The 26,241-nt window shown below is 43.6% G+C and overlaps 1 protein-coding gene across 1 annotated transcript in view; it reads left to right on the top strand.

The window, feature by feature from the left end:
- SLC6A11 (solute carrier family 6 member 11) overlaps nt 1-26,241 on the top strand; it is a 133,761-nt gene that overhangs the window by 65,427 nt on the left and 42,093 nt on the right. The window contains exon 6 of the mRNA XM_045832397.1: nt 3,319-3,453. Within this exon, the coding sequence (XP_045688353.1) occupies nt 3,319-3,453 (135 nt within the window). The remainder of the gene's footprint in view (nt 1-3,318; nt 3,454-26,241) is intronic.

Below are 26,241 nucleotides of genomic sequence, written 5' to 3'. Positions count from 1 at the left end.
TCTGCATATTTTATTTCCCTTATGATTTTATAAAAGGCTTATAAAAATTAAGGTGTGGATACCAGTGGGGGAAGTTTAACCCTCCAAATGTAACATAAAAGCAGAGAATCCAGTTAGAAGTCTAAACAATGGAACTGCTTCAAAATCACCAGCAGTGATTTAATAAAACCATGCCACTGTGGTCACTGATGAAAAATCTGCAATATATGTTACTGGTCATTTAAAAGTGACCCTTTAATGACACCCCAGTGGCCCAGTCCACTCAAAACAGACTGGTCAGCCCTGACTAGTGTGGCTCAGTGGGTTGGGCATCATCCCGCAAACAGAAAGGCTGCCCTTTAGATTTTCAGGTCAGGGCACATGCCTGAATTATGGGCCAGGTCACCAGTTGGGGGTGTGGGGCAGGCAACTGATTAATGTTCCTCTAGCACATCAGTGTTTTTCTCTATCTCTTTCTTCCTCTCTTCCCCTCTCTCTAAAAATTAAATAAACAAAATCTTTTAACAGACAGACTGGTCAGATAATGGCCAACAAGTTTAGTCACATGAAGGTGATCCTGTAGACCACAGATGGCAAACACAAGGTCCCGCTCTACCTTGTTTCATCTGGCCTGGCACCTTGTTTCTATCCGGTGGCAGCGCCAAGCTCCTTGCCCCTAGTTAAGGAGTAGTTACATTTATACAGTCCTAAAATTACATTTGGCCCTTTGAAGGCAACCATGAGGCTGATGTGGCCCCCAGTGAAAATGAGTTTGACACCCCTGCCATAGACAAAAGACAAATTTCTATGATTTTCAGTTGTTCTTACATTCTACATGGTAACTAATGTTCTTTTCCTTAGATTTGTGAGCATTAGGGTTTAAGATAGCCAAGCTCTAGAAATATCATTAATCAGGTCCTGGGAGGTCTGGATAATTAATCTTTTGCCATATAACAGGCATGAAAGTGGAAATTATTCAGTAAAAGCAATATACTTTTAGCCTGACTTTTTGTAGATGTAAGATGGTTAATTGGGGGGATTCACTTTGAAGGAAGAGAATTAGGATTTACATGAAATTCTTAAGATCTATGATAGACTGTGCCTACGAAGGTAAGGGGAACAGATTTTATAGCATGTTAGTCCTCTGGGTAGAAACCAACAATCCTATTGTCTGCTGGCCTCTAATTATTAATATCAGCCATTGGCCTCTTATCATGTATTTGACTTACAGTCACCTTTTCTGAATTCCATTGTGTATGACAACAGGAGCTTTTTTGCACTGATTACATGACATGTCGATGGATCTGATGGTGGATTTGGAAATGGGTGCTGTAGTTAGTAGGGTGGAGCTCTGGGTGGGCTGAGGATGGTGCCATCATTGTAGGTTAGGGACAGTGTCTGGATGAAATAATCTAGCCTACAGCCTGTATCAGCTGGATCCAATGATGCCGCACCCTACTGGCTCTTATTTCCTATTTTTGAGGACTGGCTTCATGTCACTGTCTTGTCACTTAGCAACCAAATGACTTATGTTTGTATTTATATAAAGTATAGTATCTTACATTTCAGTTTGTAGTTTAAGTGCGAAGAAACAGGAGTAGGTTGTTTTATAGTCCTTTTGTCCCTTCAGTCCCTCCAATGTTATGTGTGATACTATATATAGTGTTTCTATTTCAATTTTTGTAGGATGTTAATTTACATAAAAATAAAATGAATGCTAAAAGAAAAAAGTCCAAGAAGAAATGCTGTATAAGTGTAGCCATTTCTATTGTTATATATTAAGCACTTGGAATGTAATGGGATTTTGTTCTCTTCCTCCTTCTGTCCTCATTTCCGATGTTCTGAACTCTTAGTCATCCTTTATGGGCCAACACTGAGGCCACCTCCTTGGAGAAGCCCTCCTTGACTGCCCCTATAGTTAGCTACTCCCTTCTCTGTGCTCTACCATCCTTTACACACCTCTGTGCTTCACATCCTTTACATAATGATTACATAATGCATTAATTATCTGCCTACCTGAATGTCTACCTATTCTTTCTATTAGTGGAGAAGCCTTTTAAAGCAGAAACTTCCATCCTGTGACTCATTCTTATTTGTACATGCTAGAGTCTAGCTCTGTCTTTGGTATGTAAGAGTATTATTGGTGTGTAAATGAGTAGGTAGACAAGTGAGTAAATAAATAAATGGAATGGTGTGAGGGGCTAAACCCCTGTGTGAGGCTACACCAGCACTGGAGGAATTAAGATGGTAGGCCTTAGAGCACAAGTTTTTTATGGGAATCAGAGTCTCTGCATTGACCCAAAACTTGTACACATATATGTGTCTGTGCACATTTGGGGGAAATGGGAGAGGGTTCATAGTGGTCATCAGAGTCTCAGAAGTCTCTGTAGCTCCCAAATGTAGACAAATTGTTTATCTAACCAGATACAACAGGCAGGTCCCACCGAGAGGAAGTAATCAAGTGACACAGCCCCAAGGACAGGAACTTTAATAGTCTGTGAGGTATTGACCTGCCCTTCTAAGCTGCCCTTCTTTTTGTGAGGAAGCTCAGGGAAGATTTTGTTTCTTTCACTGTCTTCATTCTTACACTGAATCCATGGGCTGAGGGAGCCTGTCAGGTTCATTGGCCTTAGTTACATGCCTCCAGGCAGACCAGGCTGAAAGGATTCCAGGCAAACACTGGCAAGCAAACACTGCATCTCTCCTGCCCCAAACAGCTTCCCTCTCCCTCTTCTCTTTCCTATCCTATCCCATCCTGTCCTTGGCTATGAACACTTGCATTTCATTAAGAACTGTGCTTTTTAAGAATGTGGATCATGGCCTCTTGGTGTATCATAGTGTGAATTTAGAGGATCATGACCAGACTTTCTGAAAAGAATGAAATAGTGTATGATAGAAAATATTGAAATGGGAGGGAGGAGGGGAGGGTTGGGTTGGGTGGGTTGGGATGGGAGTAAAAGATAGAAAATTGTACTGCAACAACAATTTAAATAAAAGAAAAGAAAAGAAAAAAAGAAAATATTAAGTGTATCTACATAGAGTGAGTATAGTTTTGTGGAACTTCCCTTTTCAGCTCAGTGTGTACAGGGTTATGAGATGTGTATTTCTTTCTGTGGGTTGTGATAAAAAATGTTGAAAAGCAGTGATATCAAGCTTTACAGTAAGACCCAACCCTTGAGGGGATGGTGGTAAGGGAGGAGGCAGGAGACTAGGCTGTATTAGGAGTTCACTTCTTGTTGCTACGCAGGGAAGCCCTTTGCCCCACCAGAAGTTAGAGGCCTACCACATTCCCACATGCCATCACCCCTTCTTGATTCTAGTCTCTCCTCTCTTGGGCAGGTTGTATATGTCACCGCGACCTTCCCCTATATTATGCTTCTGATCCTCCTGATCCGAGGGGTCACATTGCCTGGGGCCTCTGAAGGCATCAAGTTCTACCTGTACCCTGATCTTTCCCGGCTCTCCGACCCACAGGTAAGAGTCGTTTACTCAATGCACTGCTGCCTACTACCACTGGGAAGCTTTCTGCAGGCCTCTGATGCTAACCACAGAGGCATAACAGCTGGCTGAACAGTTAGAAGCCTGTAGACCACTTCCCAGAATTATAGATTTCAATGCATAGATTGAGTATATAGGAAACTAAATAGAGGGAAATACAACCATGAAAGCATTAAAAAAGACAAATTTATGGCATGGTAATACTATGTGTGCTTCTTTATCAGTTCATTAAATAGCAAGACCCAGCAAGAGGTCCAAATCACAGAAATTTCCATGATTTCAAGAGTAAATGATATTTGAAGCCATCTATATCATTAGAGGAAAACATCTGGGGTTTCTAGTGCTAACAGTACTGCAGTTTGTTGCCGGCAGTCACAATTGAGGGAAATGTTAAATTTCAGTTAGAGGTTAGTGAAAACAAAAACATACTTTACCCCCATCAAGATCGCAGGCCTCAGATGTTACGCATATCAGTGAGAGAAACTGGGTTTTTGTTGGCAATTGATTTTCTTTGTGGGGATGACTCACAGAAAGAAATAATTGGTTAGAACTGGCTGGCCTGTCAGTTACCCTTAGGTAAGGTATTGCCTATTCTGAAAAGTGAGTAGTAAATGCTTATGCCTGAGTTTCTGTAAGTGGGTAGGTGCCTGGTGCTATGCCCAGGGTATATTAGACAAGAGATGAAAGCAGAACATCTTACAGCCCTGGGGTTCTCAACCTCTGCTACTTGTTAGAAGCTCCTGGGAAGGAAAATCTCATTTCTCAGAGCACAACACAGACCAATTAAACTCTCTGGGGCTGGGTCTCAGTTGTCAGTATCTTTTAAAGGTCCCTAGGTAATTCCAGTGTGTGAAAATATTCAAAGATATTTGAGTGGGTGAGCAGGCACCCACTTTTCTATTAAACAGATTATGCAGTAGAGTACAGAATCTGCATTCAGTAGAACATGAGGTTTGCAAAATATTTCGAGTCTGTAATCTGTGGCTTCAAGACACCCCCTGTTAGGAGAACTTGGATGGTAATGTTCATGGAGTGCTAGTTAGTACAGCTCAGATGTACCTCATTACTGTGCATTAAGGCCCACAATGGAGTGGCAGTGTGTGCTCACTTCTGTCTCGGTTTGCTATGCTGTAAGGAACTCCAGGTCCAGGGCAGCACCAGGCCCCTGATAGCAGCATCCTGAATTGCAGACACAATCCCTAGGAAGAAGGAAATTAGCTCCTGACTGTTGTTGATCTTGCCCATTCCAACTTCTCATGGCATGGGCTCAATTGGAGAAGCAGTTTTGGAAAACATATTTCTAAAATCACTGATCTATGTATCTTTGTTAGATCTACAAATTCTACCTTAACCCAGGACATATTTTCCATTCTTTCCTCTCCACGCAGGCTTCCTTATCCTAGTCTTCAATGTCAGTCAAGGTCCTGAGTATCACTCAGTTTCCACAACTGGCTGATCATCAGAAGACCAGGAAATGTTTAAATGCAGATTCCAGGTCCCATTCCTGGAGATTCAGTTTCAGGGCCCTGAGATGGTACCTGGGCTTCATTAATGATTACAAAGCTTCAGAGGAAATTCTAGTGATCAGGAAAGTTTGGTTTCCCCAAACTTTCCTCACTTTTGACCTTAGAGCCCTACACATACATACATGTGCACACACAAACACATACCACCCACACTCAGAACAAAGGTGAAGCCAGGAGTTCACCATTCAGGGTATCTGCCTCAATCATCCCAGTTTCCTACCATCTCCTTTCTTCTGGACCTTAGCTCCCAGGCCAGCCCTTCTCTGCAGGGCCCCTCTCCAAACAGACACAGTCACTTGGTGACTCACTAGAAGAGCTCACAGGACTCAGAAGTAGTTACAGTCTCAGATGTGGTTTATTTACTTTACTTCAGGCAGAGTCTGGAAGAATTCACACACAGGGTTCCCATATTCTCCTGCAGAGAGGGGCTGCACAGAACTTGCTTATACTTCCAGCAGCAAAATGTAGCAGCATGTGGGCAGTGTTTCTGCCCAGAGGAGCCTGCTTGGGACTCGGCGTCCAGGTTTTTAATGGGGGTGTTTTATTAACTGCACAGGTACTTTCTGCCTGCACAATCGATCACAGTCCTTGGAATTTCAGACTCTCAGAAGGAAAGTAGGTGTTTGCTATAAATCACTTTGCTGTACAAACAACCCAAGCGGGATGGTACATCAGAGTCAGTGCCCGACGCAGACAAAACCAAATCACTTAGTACCATAGGGAAGATCTTAGCAAGTTCCCAGATACCAGTCAAGAGTAATCCTGAAAGCAGGCTCTACTGGTGAGCAACATCAGGTGTGCTACAGTAACTCTCTCCTGCACACCTGCAGACCTAAAATATTGGTTGTTTGGCCTTTTCTAGAAAGAGTTTGCTGACCTCTGAGCTGGAGGGCCCTCAGACACCTTTGAGGGGATAATCAATGGGCTCCAACCCTGACCTGACCCTCCACTCTGTCATTGTTGCTCTCTACCTCTGCTGCCACTAGCCTGGTCCAGGCCACCACCATCTCCCACTTGACAACTACAGTAGTCTTTTAATTGGTCTTCCAGAAATGGCTCTTGACCCCTCTAGGCCACTCCCCAACAAGCCACAGAGTGATTTATTGAAATATAAACCTGCCAATCACCTCTTTGCTTAAACCCTTTCTGGGATTCCCTGTGGTTTTTGGAATAAGATCCAAACGGGAGGTCTCTGAGGTCCCTCATGAGCTGCCTTCTTGCTATATCTCCTGTTACTGTCTCCATCTTTGAGTTCATTCCAGATATTGGCCTCCTTTCTGCCTCAGGACCTTTGCACAAGTTATTTGTCTGCTGGGAACACTCCTTTCTTTCTCAGACTTTCCCTTTCCACCTTGTCTAACATCCATTTATCTTTTAGGACTCAGTTTAAACATCACTTTATCAAGCAAATCTTTCTGAATTACCAGCCATGGACCCCCCAGTATTTTGTACTTATTTTCCAAAGTACTTATCATGTTTGCAATGAAATATTTATATAATTTTGCATATATACATATTATTACATGTATGGCTTATTTGTTTAGTATATTTATTTGTTCTACAGATATTTCCTGAGTGTCTACTGTGTATTAAAGATCAATCTAGGTATTGGGCATATAACAATAAACACTGGACAAAACAGTGATCCCTGCCCCATGGAGTTTATATTCTAGTTGGGGAAGGAAGTAAACAAAATTCAACAGTAAAACATGCAGTCCATTAGATGGTGACTGGGACCATGGAGGCAAAGTATGGCAGTGAAGAGAGAGTTCTGAGGGAAAGGATTGCAATTTCCAACAGGATGGCCAGAGAGGCCTCACTGAGAAGGCAGCTTAGAAGCAGAGTCTGTATGTGCTTTGCCCACCACTGTGTCCCCAGTCCCTCACTAGCTTAGTGCCTGGTACACAGTAAGTGCTCAGTAAGTGATTGCTGAATGACTATAAGAACCAGAGCTATTTTGATTTTTGAAGAAAGGTTCTGTTGCTTTAGCAAAATGTCTAAAAACCTCCAACTCCCTGTATCTGTGAGCTGTACTAATTTTTGATTCTGTATCAGTGATGGCCAGGAAATGTGTATATGTGTTTGTGTGTATGTGTGTCTCCAAAAGCAGCAGTAATAGCTGATTGTCTGGGGCAGAGGTAAGGATAGTGACCCCAAAGGGAAAGCAAAACAAGACTCCATGTAGCTGGTGTTTTATGGAAGCTGCAGTGTGTCTCAGGAAGGGCCCAGCATGGCTGGAAAGGAAGGTGCGAGGAGCCCTAAGCCTGCTCTCCATCTGCTCCAGGGGCTGAAAGGCTGGTGGCGGGGTGTTCAGTCACGCTGAGTCTGAGAGGGGCTCTTGATGGCTCCTCCAACTCTGGAGGCTGGCGGGTCACATAAAGTTTGTCCCAGTGTGCTGAGGGAAGGCAGCCAGTGAACAGGTCAGTAGAATATCAGTACCCCACTCAGAATGTGTAGTTGGCCAAAAGAGAAATCCAGGTCAGAGAGGCTGACCCACTTGCTTGTGGTCACACAGTAATTTAGTAACCCTGTTATAACTTAGGGTTGCTGAATTCTGGGTGGGAGAATTCCTACATAAAGAGAAGTGAGGGCTTAAGGGAAAAAAACAAACAAACAAACAGATCCACACCACCCAATTCCAATGGTTCCCATTTGTGTATACCCCCGACCATGAGAAGCAGGAGCGCACAGGTTTCAATTCCTGCTCTCCCATTCCTGGTGGTGTGGCCTCAAGCAAGGCACCTCACCTCTCTGGGGCCAAGTCTCCACTTCTGTAGAATGAGGGTCACAGGTTGTATTTGCTTGCCCCATCAGATGGCTATGAAAGTCAAGTCTGATGACCTAGGTGGTGGAGGAACTTTTTTTTCAGTTTATAATTATATATTTATTTTAATGTGCATTAGAAAAAAATCACATCAAAACCACGTCTTCATAGCTCTTACTGTTTGCGATGCAGCCAGGGCTGAAAGAACATCCTGGGATAGTGTGAGGACTCCAGGTAGCCCCGTGGTCCCCCTGAGACAACTGAGGCAGAGTTCTTAAAGTTAGGGAAAGTCATCTAGGAGAGACGTGGACTGGAAATATTTTATCAGGAGGTCAATAAAGGGCTTGATTTTGTGTGTTTTGGTGGTGTTCTTTTATCAAGTCCAGTTTTGTTTTGTTTTGTTTTTAATTTTCTGAGTGATCATCTTGACCCAGTTTCCCATTTGTATTTCAGATAGCACCAGGAAGGAAAGTTCCCAGACATGTCACTAGGCCTGTGATTTGTCTGGTCTTAGAGTGAGACAACCCTAGTGTCTTGGTTGGGGATGATCTGGAAGTTGAAGTGCTGAAGCCTCCCACAACTAGGAAGGGACTAAAGGGTTGATTCTGGGGCCACTCTGGGTGGAGAGATGGGAAGTAGATATCTGGGGAAGATGAGCCCCTGGGAGGTCAGAGGGCTGGTCAGAGGGTGCCTCCAGGACACATTCAGATCTTCTGCCTCTGAGCCCTGTTAGTTCTCTGGGCTGTTCCATCCAGTCTTTGCAGGTAAGAAGGTAGTCTCAGGTGGTGGGATGAGCACACAGTATATAGAATGAGTAAGGCCTCCTTGTTCCCTAGGATCCCACAGCTAGGTGAGATCAGTTTCTCATCCTTCCTTTTGGACTTCTGAGGGCAGATAGCTGATGTTGCAGGCATTAGACAGAACATCCAAGTGGTCTTGTCTCTCCTGCAGCCTGCAGAACCAGCCCTGTCCCAGGGCCACAGTAATATCTGTGCAGGTTGCACGTTACCATCAGAGTTTTACTTCTCTGCAAAGGTGATTGGGTTTTGTGAAGTCTGGGGTCTGGGGTAGGAGGGCTGGTGCCTTTGCCAATCAGCAAGGGGCAGAGAGGCAATAATCCACAGAAGGAAAACAGCCCCCAGTGTGCCTTCTTGCCCTATAGGATCTTCCCCGCCCCTGCCGAATCCCAACCAGAGTGATAAAGAGCTCAATGCAGCTCTGTGGCCCCTTCCTGATCCAGGATCTCCATTCCAGTCCCAGCCCAGCTCCCTTTCCCTATAACTTATCAGGGGCTCAGACACACAAATTTGCTGGTCATTTACATTTCTAAAGGGACACTGGGTGTCTGACTGGTACAAAGCTCCTGGGGGCTTCAACAAGGGAAGATTCACTTTGAGGGTCCCTCCTGGCCTCTCTGGATTTGTGTGACAGGGATTCCACATGAAGGCTGATTAAATGTTGGGCCAGAGGGTGGGTGAATTCCTAGTGACCCTTTCCTTCTGTCTCCCCAGCCAGTGAGGCTGGAGAACTCCAAAAAGCGTGCAAAAAATGCTCTGCCGTGGGGGTCCTGGGAGTGAAGGGACTACCTTCCTCACAGTTACACTGTGAGGTCAAGAGAGATAGCCATCAAAGTTGTGTTAAGGTGTAAATGGCTATGTGCAATGAGGGCTTCCTGAGCAGTGTGTTTAAAGTCATACCCCCTTAATCCCACCCACACATCCTGTCCACCTCACCCACTTTGGTTTTCTCGGAGACACTTGCCAACATCTCAGACACTTTTGTATCAACACCTTTACTGGCTAGAACGAAAGCTTCATGAGGGCAGAGAATTGACCTGCTATATTCGCTGTTAGGTCTCCAGCCCCTGGAACTCTGCCTGACAACAGTGAGCTCAGAAAATATTTTTTGAATGAGTGAATGAACGACAATTTCTGGCAGAGTCTGTGTGACTTTACAGTGACATGGCGTATACTACGGTTGTTATTTGGCAACCCAGAGAGAAGGGTTTTCGGTGCAGTGGCATCTAGTATTGAAGGAAGGAAATTTGAGTCACTCTACTGCCATTGACCATGTAGCTTGTCCCTTTATCACTCTGGGTCTGAGGGATTTCACCTGACCATTAGGGTGAGAGTATCTACCACACGGGGTAGCTGTGAAGCAAGTGTACACATGAAAGCAAAAGCCCTTCTAGTCCTTATTTTTGGAGCCCCACCCTGGGACTGGCACACAGTAGGACTCCAGGAACACTGGCGACGCTCCCCATTTTGCCTCCATGTTACTGGTGTTGGGCAGGGCAAGTTGTAGCACTGCAGCCCAAGGGTAAGGCTTTGAACTTGGAACCAAGTGCCTTTATTGTGGATCTAGTAATTAAGTTTCTCATCAAGAACTCGAAGCAACACAGCAGCTGGCCTTCTTTGTCCCCTGGAAATTTGCATTCTGTGGTCTGTTAAAAGTTTCTAAACATCTATTTGTCTTCACTGTCAGCCCTGTGTTCTCTCTGAAGTATGAAGTGCTTCCACTCAATTTTTTCCCTCAAATTTTTATTTTCTGTCTTTTCAGTCTTTGGGGAATGGAGGGGCTCTTGCAGGAAATCACATTGTCCCTGCCCTAGATTCCTGCCACTCTCACGCATCATTGTGTTTCAAGTGTGTGTTTTCAGAGCAAGAATAGAAAGGCCTGTCAGGGATCCAAATCGTGGGGTCTGCTTTCCCAGGGCATGCACACATTCCCCAGGTTGGCCTTCTCTATGGGGACCGGAGCCTGCAGCTAAGATGACCAACTCTTGTAGGTAGGGATGCTCCAACAGTGAGAGTAGTACCTCAGAACAGCACATATCCCTGATCTCCACATCCCACAGAACAACAAATCAGGAAAAACAAGATGGGGTTTAAACCCCTACCTGACGAACCTGGCAGATGTAACTGAGGAATTGCTGCCACCTGGTGGCAGTGTACTGTGGCTCAGGCAAGGATCCAAAGAAAAATGGGCCTCGTGGCTATTGGACTGTCAAATTAAAATGTGCAAAATTGACATATACTTAGAGACATTGGATATGTTTTTGAAAATATTGCAAATCTCACTGACATAGGGACCATACCCTGGAACCAAAAATCCCCCAAGGTTTCCTTTAGGCACAGTTGATTCTGGGTTAGGGTCACTGCTCCACTCAGTCCTGGGCACTGGGGGTACAGGATCAGATTACATGTGGTTCTTGTCTTCAAGCAGATGACAGTCTCTTGGGAGAGACATATATTTAAGTCAGTGACAACAGTGGTGAAAGGTTGGAATTCATCTGACACAGATGTGCTCCTTTAAATTACTGGGTAAATTCCTCATAAGTTAGAGAGATGCATTCTTATTCTAACATCCTGTGCACTTAAAGAAAGGTAGTAAATGCTTCTTTTTTTCTTGACTGCTTGAAATTCCCTGTGAATTGCCCATCTGTGAAATCAGAATTCCTGTACACACCACTGAGATTCTGCGTATCACTGGGGCACCTCATTAAATTATTTCAGCCACAGGTTTAGTTAAGGCGAAGTTTTGTGATTTTTATTCTCAGTAGTTTCAGCAGCACCCTCTTAATCTTCAGCCTTAGTGGTTGAAGAGTGTTTGAATAAAGTAGTGATACTAGTTATAATTTCCTGATAGCTGACTCTATGTCAGGTCTTTTGCTTAATAAACTCATCACTTAATATATGACTTAATCAGCAAGTAATTTTCAGTTGAAAAGTACTATATTCTAGATCAAGGGGCTAAAGTGCTATAAAATTAAATGCTCATGAACAATAAGATTAGTCTGTAAGGTCCTATCTCATAGGTGCTGAGAATTTTAAAACCTATGTCCTAAAGGTTTTACAGATGAGGGAACTGAAGCTCCAAGAGGTTAAAGCACTTGCCTCATGATTGCACAGGTAGCAGTTGAACCAGGTGAGTCTGACTTGGCCATGTAAAGTATGGACGCAGTGCTGAGACTCTCTGTCATCTCATTTTTCTGGGCTTGGTCTGGCTCTTCCCAGTACTGGGTTGGCAATCCTGGCTGTGGAATCTTTGAGCATTCCAGACTTACATAAATGCTTTGGAAGAATTCCCGTCCAGTGCAGGCATTGCCTCTGTAGTGGCCCATCAGCCACCGGTGGGCCATCCTATGACAGGGAATCCCTTCACCTCCACTTTGGGACAGTTCTTTACTCTCCTGGTTCCCAACATTGAGGCATTCATTCATTCTTTTGTCTGCTTATTTTTTTCTTATCTGCTGTAATTTATCAGTCCTACGCTTTGGGAATATCCACCATGGGTGAACACACTAATTCAAATGGAGCCTAAACAACTGAGGCACTGGGCAGCCTCCTCGGGGTTAATAGAATAGCCTCCAAGTTGGGCTCCATCCTCCAAGGTGGGCCTCTGACTTATCACTACTCCCTTTCTCACACAGAAGACTGAGGGAGCTTGGAAAAAGGAATCCCTGAGTGTGCAAATTCCTGCTGCTGGTCTTTGAATATATTTTCCTTTAATGCTTTGAATATATTTTTAATAGTCACTTTAAAGAGTTTGTTAAATGTAACATTTTCTTTAGAGTATGAATTATATTTTCCTGTTTGTTTGTTTGTTTTTCATGTCTGGAGATTTTTGGTTGTATATCGTGGATTGTGATTGAATGTTGTGGATATTGTTTTGTAGATGTTCTGGATTCTGTTATCTTCCTCTGAAGAGTGTTGGATATTATTTTAATAAGTAGTCCAATTACTGGCCACCTTAAACTTATATGCATTCAGCTGTGTGTTATTTAGTGCAAATCTGTGGAGATGCCAATCTGTTTTCCAAGGTCCTCTAACTTGATAAGACACAATAGGACTTAATGGGATTCTAAACTGTGTTGCCCTTGTAAATCTTGACAGGGCAAGCCTTTAGGCTTTATTATGGTGGGTCTAGAGCAGTTCTTTTCTTTTTAATTTTTATTATTTTGTTTTCCTTCTTTTTATTTATAATTTTTTATTGTTGTTCAAGTACACTTTTCTGCCTTTTCCCCCATCCCAGCCCAACCCCCAGCTCTCCCCTCCTCCCTCCCATTTCCACCCTGCCCCCCATTATTGTCCATGTGTCCTTTATACTTGTTCCTGCAAACCCTTCACTCTTTTCCCCTGAAATTCCCTCCCCTCTCCCCTCTGGTCACTGTCAGCCTGTTCTCAATTTCAGTGTCTTTGGTTATATTTTGCTTCTTTGTTTGTTTTGTTGATTAGGTTCCTGTTAAAGGTGAGATTATATGGTATTTGTCTTTCACTGCCTGGCTTATTTCACTTAGCATAATGCTTTCCAGTTCCATCCATGCTGTCACAAATGGTAGGAGCTCCTTCTTTCTTTCTACTGCATTGAATTCCATTGTGTAAATGTACCATAGCTTTTTGACCCATTCATTTACTGATGGGCATCTAGGTTGCTTCCAGCACTTGGCTATTGTAAATTGTGCTGCTATGAACATTGGGGTGCATAGGTTCTTTTGGATTGGTGTTTTAGGGTTCTTAGGATATAATCCTAGCAGTGGAATTGCTGGGTCAAAAGGCAGATCCATTTTTAGTTTTCTGAGGAAATTCCATGCTGTTTTCCATAGCGGTTGCACCAGTCTGCAATCCTACCAACAGTGCACTAGGGTTCCCTTTTCTCCACAACCTACCCAACATTTGTTGGTTGCTTTGTTCTAGAGTGATGGTTCTCAACCAGGAAAATATTGCCTCCCAGGAGACATTAGGCATTGTCTGGAAATAGTTTTGATTGTCCCAACTTGGGGTAGAGAGCTACTGGCACCTCCTGAGTAGAGGCCAGGGATGCTGCTAGATATTCTACAATGCACAGGAAAGCCCCCACAACAAAGAATCATTTAGCCCAGAGTATTCATAGTGCCATGATAGAGAAACTCTACCCCTAGGGCATGGTTACTGCTCCTAAGGAGAGGTCTTTCTGTGTCTTAGCTAGGTGCCAAGGGTGAATACTTGGGGTTGACCAGATCTGTCTACTCTAGAGCAGGCTGGGAGCCCCAGCTCCCTGGTAGTGCTCTTTACTTGGTAGTGTCCAGCCTCTAGCATCTCTGTTGTACTCTCAACCCCATAACAGCACTATCTGGAAAATCTTGGGTGGTTTCACCCTGCATAGTTGTTGCACAGCCATCAGCCAAATGGGTATCTGGGGTCCCTGCTCTACATAGCTCCCTCTTCTGGTGCCCCACACTATAGATTTCAGCTGCCCTATAGCCTGGTCCTGCTTCCTCAGCTTGGTGAGACTGTGTTTTCTGCTGGGACTCCATCTCTTGTCCCTAGGAGAATGGCTGGGCAAACCCCATTGAGGGGGCTCCATGTCTCAGGGATAGCAGTCTTGCCCTGCATGTTATCCGCTGCCTGAAAACAGTTGCCTCCTTCAACTGTTTTCAAACTGTTTTAAGCAAACACTTTTTCTGCTTTGTTGGTTGCATATGGAAAGAATGCCATTCCTTTACTAGCCACTCAGTCAGTCATAACCAGAATCAGAATGACTCTGTTGCTTACAACAAACCGCATCCCACCATGCCCGCCCACCCCCCCTTCCGCTGCTGCCAATCCCTGGTAGCTTCCACTTGCACTAAGATTAAAATCCAGACTGTTCACCATGGCCAAGGCAAAGGAGTCCTGTGTGGCCTGGTCCCATCTCCCAATCAGCCTTGGACATCCCAGGCTCTTTCCTGCCAGAGGTCCTGTCTGCCTGGATCATTGTTCCCTTAGATATTCTCATAGCCAGCTACCTCTCATCCTGCAGAGCTGGCTCCAAAGTCAGGTTGTCTCTTACCAGATGAGCTCAAACATCCCCCCAAAACCCCATGACTTTTACCAAGCTCCTGTTTTATTTTATTTTATTCATGGAGATGATGGCTGTCTGAAGAAATCTTGTGTTCATTTGTTGACATGCTCACTGTTAGTATTCCTTAGATAGAATGTCAGCTCCATATAAGCAAAGAACTTGTTTGTCTTGTTCACTGTGGACTCCCTGGTACCTGGTGTAGAACGTGGCACATGTTAGGCTCCCAGTCAGTATTAGATGTGTGTCTGGGTAGATTGGTGGAAGGGTGGGTGGGTGGATGCCATGTGGTGATATACATTAAGGACTGCAGTAAGAGGAGAACAAAATTATTTCCAATTGCCCATCCCAGAGAAGACATTATGAAACAGGTAGCCTTTGATTTGGTCCTTGAAGGATGAGGAAGGGAAGGCTATGTAGAATGTAGAGATAAGCAAAGACCAGAGAGTACATACATAAATGGTGTGGCTGTAGAGCAGGGTTTTGTGAGAGAATCATACATAAGATGGGTTGAAACAGACTAGGGCCCTTTCATTGAGAATCTTTGGTGCCAAGTCCAAAGAGTTTAAGATTTCATTCATTAGGGGACTGTTAAATCTTTCTGGGCATGAGGTTGACTGGTATAAATAAAACTGCAAATTCAGAAGATTATTCAGACAAAAAAAAAAAGGCCTCACAGAGCTTGGCAACAGAGAGTTTTAGAATCAGAGATGCATTTAATGCCTGCCTCTCCCTCACCCACTGTGTGACTGTGAGCAGGTGACCCGCCCTCTCTGAGCCTCAGTTTCCTCTCGCAAACTTTTATTCATCTCCTGTTCTTTCTAGATGTGATAAGGTTAGATAAAATAACACATGTAAACTTCTCCAGGTGCAGAAAGAACAAGAAAATAGAGTGAGTTTGGGAGTGAAGAGAAAAGAAGTTGAGGAGGTTTTACAATGTCATAGGGGATAGAGCAGCCCTCCAGCAATGTCACAGGTTTGTGGGCAAATATGATTGAGTTAGTGCCATTGTGTGAGCTTGTCTAATGACTTAGAGAAGCCCAACTGGGACTACAGAGAAGAGAAACAAAGGGATGCCAGCAAATGTTCAAGATGCACCTACTATGTGCCAGGCCTGACTGTAAGGTGGGAGTATAAGGGATGAATCCGACTGTGTTTTTCCCTTGAGAAGTTTGCAGTCTTGTAGGGGAGAGAGATGTCACAGGGGTGCCCATAGCAGGGGCTGGTGAGAGCCACAGAGAGTGGTGACCCCAGCTGTGGCCCCAGCACAGAAGAGGAACAATTGCAAGCCTGTCTTCAGGGATTCTTAGGCTGTTGTGTGGTTTTGTTGTGTTTGTATATTTCTATTTTGTTTTATTTTAGAATTCTAATTTTATTTTCATTCTTCCAGGAAGTGTTATTGAGCACCTACCGTATGCCAGGTATTGTGCTAGGTCTTTGCTTTTTAAATGAATCAATAGAAATGTACAAAGTATCCACTCTTACCAGATATTTGCTGGGCTCTGTGGGAGTGGTGTACAGGAAGTGGATGAGTGATGTGTTCTAGGACAAGAGTTTTTAATTGGGGGAGAGTCTTTGTCCCCCATTTCTGAAGTTGTATAGAAAATGTATGCATTAATCATAAATATATAATAGGCTATGCTATTACAGTGGTCCCAGAATTTCCCCCTTTGCCCCCCTCTGCAAAGTACCCCCTATTCCCTCCGGCAATTCCCTCCTTAGTTCATGTCCATGGGTCATGCATGTAAGTTCATTTCCCATACTGTTCTTAACATCCCCCTCTCTATTTTGTACCCACCAATTATGCGCCTTAATCCCTGCACCTTTTCCCCCATTCTCTCCCTTCCCCCTCCCAGCTGATAATCCTCCAAATGATCTCCATATCTGTAATTATGTTTTTGCTTTGCTTGCTTGCTTAGTTTTTTTTTAATTCAGTAGTTGATAGTTGTGAATTTATTGCCAGTTTTGATTGTCTTCTTTTTCTTAAATAAGTCTCTTTAACATTTCATGTAATAATGGCTTGGTGATGATGGACTCCTTTAGTTTTACCTTGTCTGGGAAGCACTTTATCTGCCCTTCCATTCTAAATGATATCTTTGCTAGATAGAGTAATCTAAACTGTACATCCTTGCTTTTCATCACTTTTTTTAAAGATTTTTTTAGCCCTGGCTGGCGTAGCTCAGTGGATTGAGCGCGGGCTGGGAACCAAAGTGTCCTAGGTTCGATTCCCAGCCAGGGTACATTCCGGGGTTGCAGGCCATAACCCCCAGCAACCGCACATTGATCTCTCTCTCTCTCTCTCTTTCTCTCTCCCACTCCCTCCCTTCCCTCCCTAAAAATAAATAAATAAAATATTAAAAAAAAAGATTTTTTAAAAGATTTTATTTATTTATTCATTTTCAGAGAGGGAAGGGAGGGAGAGAGAGAGAGAGAGAGAGAAACACCAGTGTGCAGCCACCGGGGGTCATGGCCTGCAACCCAGGCATGTACCCTGACTGGGAATCGAACCTGCGACACTTTGGTTTGCAGCTCGCGCTCAATCCCCTGAGCTACGCCAGCCAGGGCACTTTTCATCACTTTGAATATTTCTTGCCAGTTCTTTCTAGCCTGCAAAGTTTCTTTTGAGAAATCAGCTGATAGTCTTATGAGAACTCCTTTGTGGGTAACTCCCTGCTTTTTTCTTGCTGCTTTTAAGATTCTCTCTTTATCTTTAACCTTTGGCATTTTAATTATGATGTGTCTTGATGTGGTCCTCTTTGGCTCCATCTTGTTTGGGAGACTCTGTGCTTCCTGGACTTGTATATCTATTTGCTTCACCAAATTAGGGAAGTTTTCTTTCATTATTTTTTCAAGTAAGTTTTCAATTTCTTGGTCTTTCTCTTTTCCTTTCAGCACTCTTACAACTTGAATATTGGTATGTTTGGAGATCTCCCAGAGGCTCTTTTGCCTATCCTTGTTATTTTTTAATTATTTTGTCTTGCTGTTCTAATTGAATGTTTTCTTCTTCCTTATGTTCCAAATCATTTATTTGATTCTTGGCTTCATCCATTTCACTGTTGATTCCCTGTAATTTTTTCTTTATGTCACTTAGTGCAACCTTCATTTCTGCTTGGGTGTTTTTTATGCTGTTGAAGTGCCTGATGAGTTTTTTGAGCATCCTAATAGCCAGTGTTTTGAACTCTGCATCTGATAGATTGCTTATCTCCATTTTGTTTAGTTCTTTTTGTGGAGTTTTGTTCTGTTCTTTCATTTGGGCCATATTTCTTTGTCTCCTTATTTTTGTAGCCTCCTTGTATTTGTTGCTATGCATTAGGTAGAGCTGCTTTGACTCTCTGTCTTAGTAGTATGGCCTATTATAGAAAAGTACTCCCATAAATTGGATGGGGCCTTATGTAGTCACCAGAGCAGGGCAACCTGTGTGAACCAGATTGATGGAGTCTCAGATATAATGTCTCTGCTCTGCAGGGGAGGGCTCAGGAAAGGGACAGTGGTCACTACCTGGCCTCTGGGGTTTTGTCCAGGAGGAAGCTATCCCCCAGTACTTGCTCTAATGCGAGACACCTCAGTTTCTCCCCCACGCTTGCCACTAGTGCCCTTCTAGCTGCTGCCCCAGTGCTGAAGCCCAGAGGGAGTGATTCTGTATAAGTCCTAAGTCTATTCCAGGCCCTTTAAGAGGACATGCCTGAAAATCCCACAGTTTCTTCCTCCACCCCAACCCCCACTGGTTTTACAGCCAGAAGTTATAGGGGCTTATCTTCCTGGCAATGGAACCCTGAGTTGGACGGTCTGGTGTGGGGCTGGGATCCCTCACTCCAGAGGTGTCCCTCCCAATTTTTATCTACCATACTTAGGTATGAGACCACCCATTCTGTGTCTCTGCATCTCCACCCTTCCTACCCATCTGGATGAATGTGGCTTCTTTAATTCCTCAGTTGTCAGACTTCCATACAGTTCAGTTCAGTTTTCTGAAAATTCTGGGTGATACGTGTTTTGTATTTAGTTGTAATTCTTGTTATGGTTGTGCAAGAAGACAAGCTGTGTTTACTTATACTTCCATCTTGACTGGAAGACCTAAGCATTTTCTTTTTTTAATTAATAAACTTTTAAAAGTAGTTTTAACTTTACAGAAAAATTAAGCAGAATATACAGATAGTTCGCATACATCCCAACCCTCACCCCCAGTTTTCCCTCTTATTAACATCTTACATCAGTATGGTACATTTGTTACATCAACTGATGTGTTATTGAAATATTATTATTAACTAAATAAGTCCATCGTTTACATTAGGGTCCACTCTTTGTGTTGTACATTCTATGGGTTTTGACAAATGCATAATGTCCCATATCTATCATTATGGCCTCACACAGAATAGTGCCACTGCATTAAAAACCCTAGTGCTCCACCCAGTCATCTCTCCCCAAACTGTTGGCAACTGCAGACCTTTTTGTAGCCTGTTCCAATTGGCTTCCTTCATGTAGGAGTATGCATTTAAGGTTCCTGCCTCTTTTCTTTCTATCACTGACTGATATTCCATTGTCTGGATGTACCACAGTTTGTTTATCCATTCACCTCTTGATAGACATCTTGGGTACTTCTATGTTTGGCAATTGTAAATAAAACTGCTATAAACATCTGTGTGAAGGTATTTTATTGGCATGTTTTCCTTAAAAAGTGTTCATCCATCCACCAAAATTGAGATCCCTGTTGAGCTTTCACCCAGAGCTTTAGATACCATGTGGGGCTTACCATCAGACTACTTGGACTTGAGTCATGGCTCACTCATTTACTAACTGTGTAACCTCAAGCAAATTACTTAGCTTTTCTCTGCCATGATGTTCTCATCTATAAAAAGGGTTGTTGTGGGGATTAAATAAAACAATGCTCATAAATGGTGTGCATTCCTTGTGTCTAGTGCATAGAAAATGCTCAATAAATGTTAGCTATTTTTTCTTTAGGAGATGAATATGCCTTTTATATTATTTTCTTTATCAAAACTTCAGGCATTTTTGTAGCACTACATAGCATTTACTAATCTGACCCAGCCTGTTCTCACAGAGTATGTTTTTAAAAGCCTAAAGAGGATAGGGCAAAGTAGAAGATACAGATTTTAATGTAAGCTGTTATTCTAGCTGTCATTGTGCATATAGACAAAGCTAATAGGCATCTCAAGAAAACTGTCTAAAACTATACAACTCCAAGTGTGGTCCCCAGACCAGGAGCAACATCAGCTTTATTTGGGAGCTTGATAGAAATGCGAACTCCAAGGCCCCATCCCAAACCTGCTCCATTAGAGTCTGCATTTTGGCAACATCCCCCTCTGGCTTATATAACATGGAAGTTCAGGAACACTGGTCTGAGAACATTCAGGGCTGGCTGAGACCTGTCAGACACACCAATAAGGGATGTGGTCAGAGGAGGCAGAGGTGCTAGGCCGAGTAATGTGAGCAAGAAGGATTTGCTGGCTGTTGGGGCTACCCACCTGTCTCCCCTCACACTCCAGGGCAGAGGGAAGGAGGGTTCACTCCAGGAATTTCTGCAAAGGAGAATCCCTTACTCTTGGGATTATTTGGGAGTGGCATTGATTCTTTCAAGGATTGCTGCCCTTTAGAACTATAACGTCCAATATGGAGACCACAAGCCAAATCTAACTCTTTAAATTTAAACTAATTGAAACCAAATAGAAGTTAAAGCTCAGTCCTGTTTCACTGGTTAAATTTCAAGTGCTCAGTAGCTGCAAGTGGCTAGGGGCTATTATATTGGACAGAGCTGATATAGAACATTTCCATCATTGTAAAAAAAACTCTATCAGACAGTAATGCTGTAAAGGGAGAAAGGCTCAAGAAGCAGGAGAGCCCGAGGAAACTGAAACTCAAATTGTACCCGATACTTGGCAATGGAGCAGTGACCCTTGGCTTTCTGAAGGCATGCTACTGTGGGTTTTCCTTCCTCTACCCCTTACGGGCATGGTTGTTTCCAGAAAAGTTAAAAAAATGCCCATTGAAGAGTCAGGACCAGAACTGTGGCCACATATGTCTTGGGCAGAAAGGGCTGCAACTGTAGGTCCTTCTGTGAAGTGCTGAGAAGTGTGTGATAGCTGCACATGCAATGGCTGAAGGCTGGGAAGAAAGAGTCTGCCTCCAAGGACAGTGGATAGACGCATGTGGAAGCTGAGTTAGATTGGCTGTTAACTAGCTTTGTCTGTCTGAACAAGAAAATAAGACATAAATTTTCTTCAAATTCCACACTCCCCCATCGTTCTTATTATTGTTGCCACTTTTTTCATACTGCCTTAGTACTTTTTAGAGTGGCTACTTACTTGGACTTACAAAGTCTTTACCAATTTCTTTGCTCTCTATATTCACTCCTTTTTACTGGGTTAAATTTCCTTTTTGTTGAAATACACCCTTTAGTGGTTCTTTTAGCAAGGTCTGTGGGAACTGAGGTCTCTTAGTCTTTATGTGTTGAAAGATATTTATTTCACTATCACTCTTTTTTGTAAAAGATTTTTTTTTTATTTTTAGAGAGGGGAGGGAAGAAAGAAAGAGGGAGATAAATAACAATGTGAGAAACATCAATCAGTTGCCTTTCATATGCACCCTGACTGGGGAACGAAGCTGCAACTGAAGCACATACCATGATAGGAATCAAACTGTCAATCTTTCCATTGTGGGATGACACCCAACCAACTGAGCCATACTGATCAGGGCTCACTTTTACTCTTGAATGGCAGTTTAGCTGGGTACAGAATTCTAGGGTGGTAATTTTAAAGTTACAATTTAAACTCAGATGCCCATGTTGCAGGAGCAGTGTGGTCACATTCATACCTGGCACTTCCTTGTTCAGCCCTGGGCTGAGGGGCAGTTTTCTAACATCTCATTCACTATAGGACAATACTTTTTTGGCTCCTAGCTTTTTATAGTAAACCCACTCAGCTTTTTGTCATGCCCAGGGCTATAATCTTAGCTCTTTCCTCTGGAAGGAGTTTAAATCTCAGCCTGTCAGGCTTCTGTCTGAGTATAGATTACTGTGGGTTGCTGAGACTATTCTTCCTCCTCATCTCTTAGATTTAACTTCTCTCATTTCTGGCATCTGGGGCAACTTTCTATCTTCCTTTCAAAGAAGGCTATGAATTTTAAATGATTATTATGTTTCACAATTATATTTTCTATTAAAAGGTTTGAACCTCAATATTTGCTTCTCTTTTTCAACTAGTCTTGAATATGACATACTGAGTTTTCAGGCAGTACATTAATATTAAGGGAGATCACCCTTAGTCATTCGTGCTTAATTTAATGGCTCAATTTTATTCATAAAGTCATGTTTACGGTGATTATTTCATATTTCATACTATCTACAAATACATCTTCTGACAGTAAATTTGCTTTTTAACCCATGGAGTAAAATCATATGCATCACAGTATTTGACAAAAGGCTCTGTAGAGCCCATTTACATGTGCTATTTTTAACAAGTTTAAGAGTCAATGTCTAGGCCCATTTTCTTCTTTTGTGAATGAGTAGCTGAGTCCCAGAGAGAGGGCATGACTTACTCACAGCCATAGCTGGTGGAGAACTGGACTAAAATGCAGAACTTCCAATTAAAACATTTCCCACCCCTTTGAGCCTATTCTCTCATCTGGGAAGTCAAGAATTTAGGTTAGATGTGGAACCAGGTCCTGATGCACTAACATGTGACCTTGGGCACATCACTTAACCTCTTTGGGCTTCCATGTTAATAAGCCCTATTCTCTAGACTTCAAGTGACTTTCAGGAATATCAAACAGGCTGACATGTACAGTAGAGCTCTAAGAAACACAAGGGCTGCAGAGAGGTTTGCATGCAGTTCTGAATTTAGACACTGTGACTGTCTCTTGCTAGTAGTAGCTCCTCCTTGGTTAGGAAGAAGTGTGCTTTGCAAACACAATGTGTTTTGATAATTGGAACAAGGATTTCTTCTGTTTGTGAGTAGCAAGATGATGGGATCTGGTACATCTTAGTTTTCAGGAATTGTAACATTTGATGTTCTACTCCTTGAAGACTCACTGGTGTGTGAACCTCACGTTCCACTTCCCTCACTTTTCATATGCAGGCCAAATGCTGGAAAGCCCTGCAGGGCAAGCGCTGAGTCTTGCATAATGTTCACAAAGAGGTCAAACATAGTTCTGTCTCCTTGATTAGAACCTTGGCGATGTCCCAAATGTTAGAGGCAAGTGGACACAGCTCAGCCTCCAATGAATAAATGCCCAGTCCTTGCACTTCCCACCCTCCCCTGCTCCCAGGAGGCAGTTTGCATAGTGGGAAACTCTCAGGTTCAGAATCAGGGGACCCATATTAAACAGAGTCTCCTCATGCCAGCGTTTCTTCAGTCATAAAATTAGGGCCTCAAGTGTAGTCTCTAATTTTCAACCTTTTCACTATTAATAGTCATTTACTTTTTTTTCCTCCCTTTTTACCCATGGCCATGTGCTAGTTCATGCTACCAGGAAGTTCCTATTAGCAGTTGTATGATTAATACTTGATTAATAATTAGCAGTGTGTCTGATTAATAAAAGGTGGCAGATCACAGGAATTAATTCTTTAGTGTCCTTTGTGGAAAATGAGTTCCAGAAAGAGGTGATATGATTTATCTGTGGAAATATGAATGTTTTTATATTATAAATCATCTGAAAGGGTGGAAGTCACATATTTACAGGGTTATAAATGATAAAATATTAGGATTTCTCAAGGCCATGAGAATAAGTAGAAGAAAGGGTCAGATGAATGTCATTCTAAGCAAGTATATGGTTAACATCCTTAGGGGGATAATCTAAACTACACTTGATCATCACCCAAGACACAGATAACATCCTCTTCCACCATACCACCCCCATGGTGGCTTGCATTGCCCAGCACATAATAAGTGCTCACATAATGCTTATTTTAGAATTTGGTCATCTCAGCACTATGTTCCTGGCCAAGACAGTAGGTGCCATAGTGATTGTTTATACCTCAAAATAGGTGACAGAGTGGAGAAGACACAAAGAGTGAAAGAAAGGGTTCTCTAAGAAAGACAGGTGAGGAAAATAACAGATATGGGCTTCTTAGTGAATGCCTCAGATGGAATATAAAATGAGTCCATAAAATGGTACAAAGCATAACTGGGGGATGTGTACTTACACATTTTTGTACATGGCTCCTCCTACCTTGAACCCTGGACATTTGTTACACCTTATCCATAAGGGAATTGTGACAGAATGAGGTTTAAGAACTGCTCAGACAAATCCATGAACTGCAGATGGATGATCTAAGGAATTCAGACCTGGTTTTAATATTTGAGGTGATATCAAGGAGGGGACAGCTGAGTCCCAGAAAACTCCTAGGTTTTATGTTGAGAAATGAACACTGGCTTTAGCTGCTGTCACCTGCACAGGGCAGGGACTTCCTTAGATTACCCCCACTGATGTGATCACAAAGCATACGTCTTCTCACTGAGTGTCCTGGGAAGCATTTCCCTCCCCTCTCTGCAGATGTGACTCTTCTTCTCCTCAGTGAGCCCACCAGTTCCCACTGTGGGGATGGGAGCTTCCTCTCTGTCGTCTCGGTGGTTCTGCCTGCACAGGGACACCTGTGTAGCAGTACCTAGATCCCACCCTTGACATTTTACTGCGTCTGCTTCATCACAGACCTTTTCAAGCCTTCTAACCATCCATCCATTTTATTTTCTTAATACATTTTAAAGTAAGTTGCAGATACTAGCACATGTTAACTCCCTAAATACTTCAACATTCATGCCTTGAATTATTTTTAAAATTATCATTCTTAGTTTTGTTGCTCAAGCCCATGCCCAGGGAAATGACTGAGGAGGTGTGAAGAATGAGGACAGCTCCCCTTTCCTGTTAGCTTTGCCCAGAGCTTCTGCCACAGTCCTGGAGTGTCACTTGGGAAGGAGTGTTGTGGCAACCTGTCACATGTCCTGTTAGTCCACCTGTGGGGTTAGCTATCCCTCCTGTCTCCTCCTCCTCCAAGACCTTGCTGTGGTCAGGAAGATGACTTTAGATGTTGCAGTGGAATGCCTGCCATGCTGTTAATGCTCCGTCATTCACCCAGTCCCCCAGACACGCTCTGCCTTCTGCCCTCTGCCCTGGGTGCTCTGGGCTTGCTGCTTCATTAGTCAGAATCTCAAGGATCAGGTATCATTTAAAGCTGTCACCTCTCTGTTCAGATGAGCAGAGGAGAGAGGATGTGGATCAGGTGGCCATGTGACCGTGAAGGTTGGTAAGGATGCCAACAGGTGGAAGGAGAACAGTATGTGAGAGGACTCAGGCAAGTCACTGAACATCAGGCACCAAATCCATTTGGACATTGGGCCTGTGAGGAGCAGATACAGGAGGAGGTTACCAGTGCACCACTCCGGTCACCCTGGACATTCTCCTCTTGGCTGACATGGTGGCAGTCTCCTGGGAATATTAAAGGGAGGGCTGCAGGGTCAGATCTAGGTTTGAGTCTTCTACTTGCTGGCTGGCTGATTGAGAGCCACTTCTATAGCCTCTTGGGCCTCAGCATCTTTATCTGTAAAGTGGAGATAATAGTACCTCACTCAAGGTGTTGTGAGGATGAAACGAGATAAGCAGTCAGCCTAATAAGCCCCCAGCAACGAGAATGAGGTTTGTCAGGATTGGGGGGCCAGGTTTTCTGCCACTGAGATGATACAAGAGAATCCACTGCTTTCTTTGTTTAAGGGCATGTTTAAACCCCCAGATGGAGTTCATGTGGGTAGCTTGCACAGCTCCTCTAAGGCCCATGAAGAGGTAGCAGGTGCCCCCTCAATCTTCACACTTAATGCCACCCAGGGGTGATGGTCCCAGAGGGGCAGAGAGGCCCTGAATGAGACCTGCAGAGCCCACCTCCCTGGGGTTCATCTGCTGGGTCTGGGAGAGGAGGTGTGAGCTCAGGAGTAGGCCAGGCCTCCTGCCCCTCTTCAGAGCACTCGCATGTGGGTGGGGAGGAGGCTGGGGCTCTGGAACCAGTTTCTAATACTTTTTTATGCTTATTCTCCTGACGCATGCCTACTCAGCCCCCAGACCCTTCAAAGATGTTTTCTCAAGCCTAAAGTAATGACCCCTCTCTGGCCTCTCATCCCCTCCCACGGGTTGCAGAACCTACTGTGCCAGGTGCCAGAGTGTGCTCTACATGCATCCTCTTACTTATCTCCAGAACAATGCCAGCAGCTTGGAGGCTGATGTTATCCCCACTGCACCCAGGAAGAAACTGAAGCTCAAAGAAGTGGCCTCCCCGAGGTTGCCAAGCACCAACCAGATCCGTTTGATGTTGTGATCTGGGAAGGTACTTGTCTGACTGTTTTCCCTCCTATACTGGCTACATTGCATGCCTCAGAGCAGCAGACTGGGTCATAATTATCTCTATGTTCTCCATACCTGGCAGACATAAGATGCTCTGAAAATGTTGCTGAGGGGAATTGACTCACCAACTGTTAAGTTTCTAGCAGGAAAAAACCTTACAGACTTTCTGTCCTACTTCCAGTGCAATTGCAGGAGTTTCCTCACTCCAGCCCTGACTGCTTAATTACCTCTAGGAATAGGGAGCTCATCCCAGTGTCAGAGCTCTCAGCCAAAAAGGAAACTCTTCTACTGCTGACTGTGACTGTCCTTACTTCCTAG

The sequence above is a fragment of the Phyllostomus hastatus genome, unplaced genomic scaffold (assembly GCF_019186645.2).
Source record: "Phyllostomus hastatus isolate PE091 unplaced genomic scaffold, TTU_PhHast_1.1 phas_contig_16, whole genome shotgun sequence".
NCBI lineage: Eukaryota > Metazoa > Chordata > Mammalia > Chiroptera > Phyllostomidae > Phyllostomus > Phyllostomus hastatus.
The sequence above is the reverse complement of the archived record's forward strand: the minus strand, read 5'-3'. Positions and strand labels throughout refer to the sequence as shown.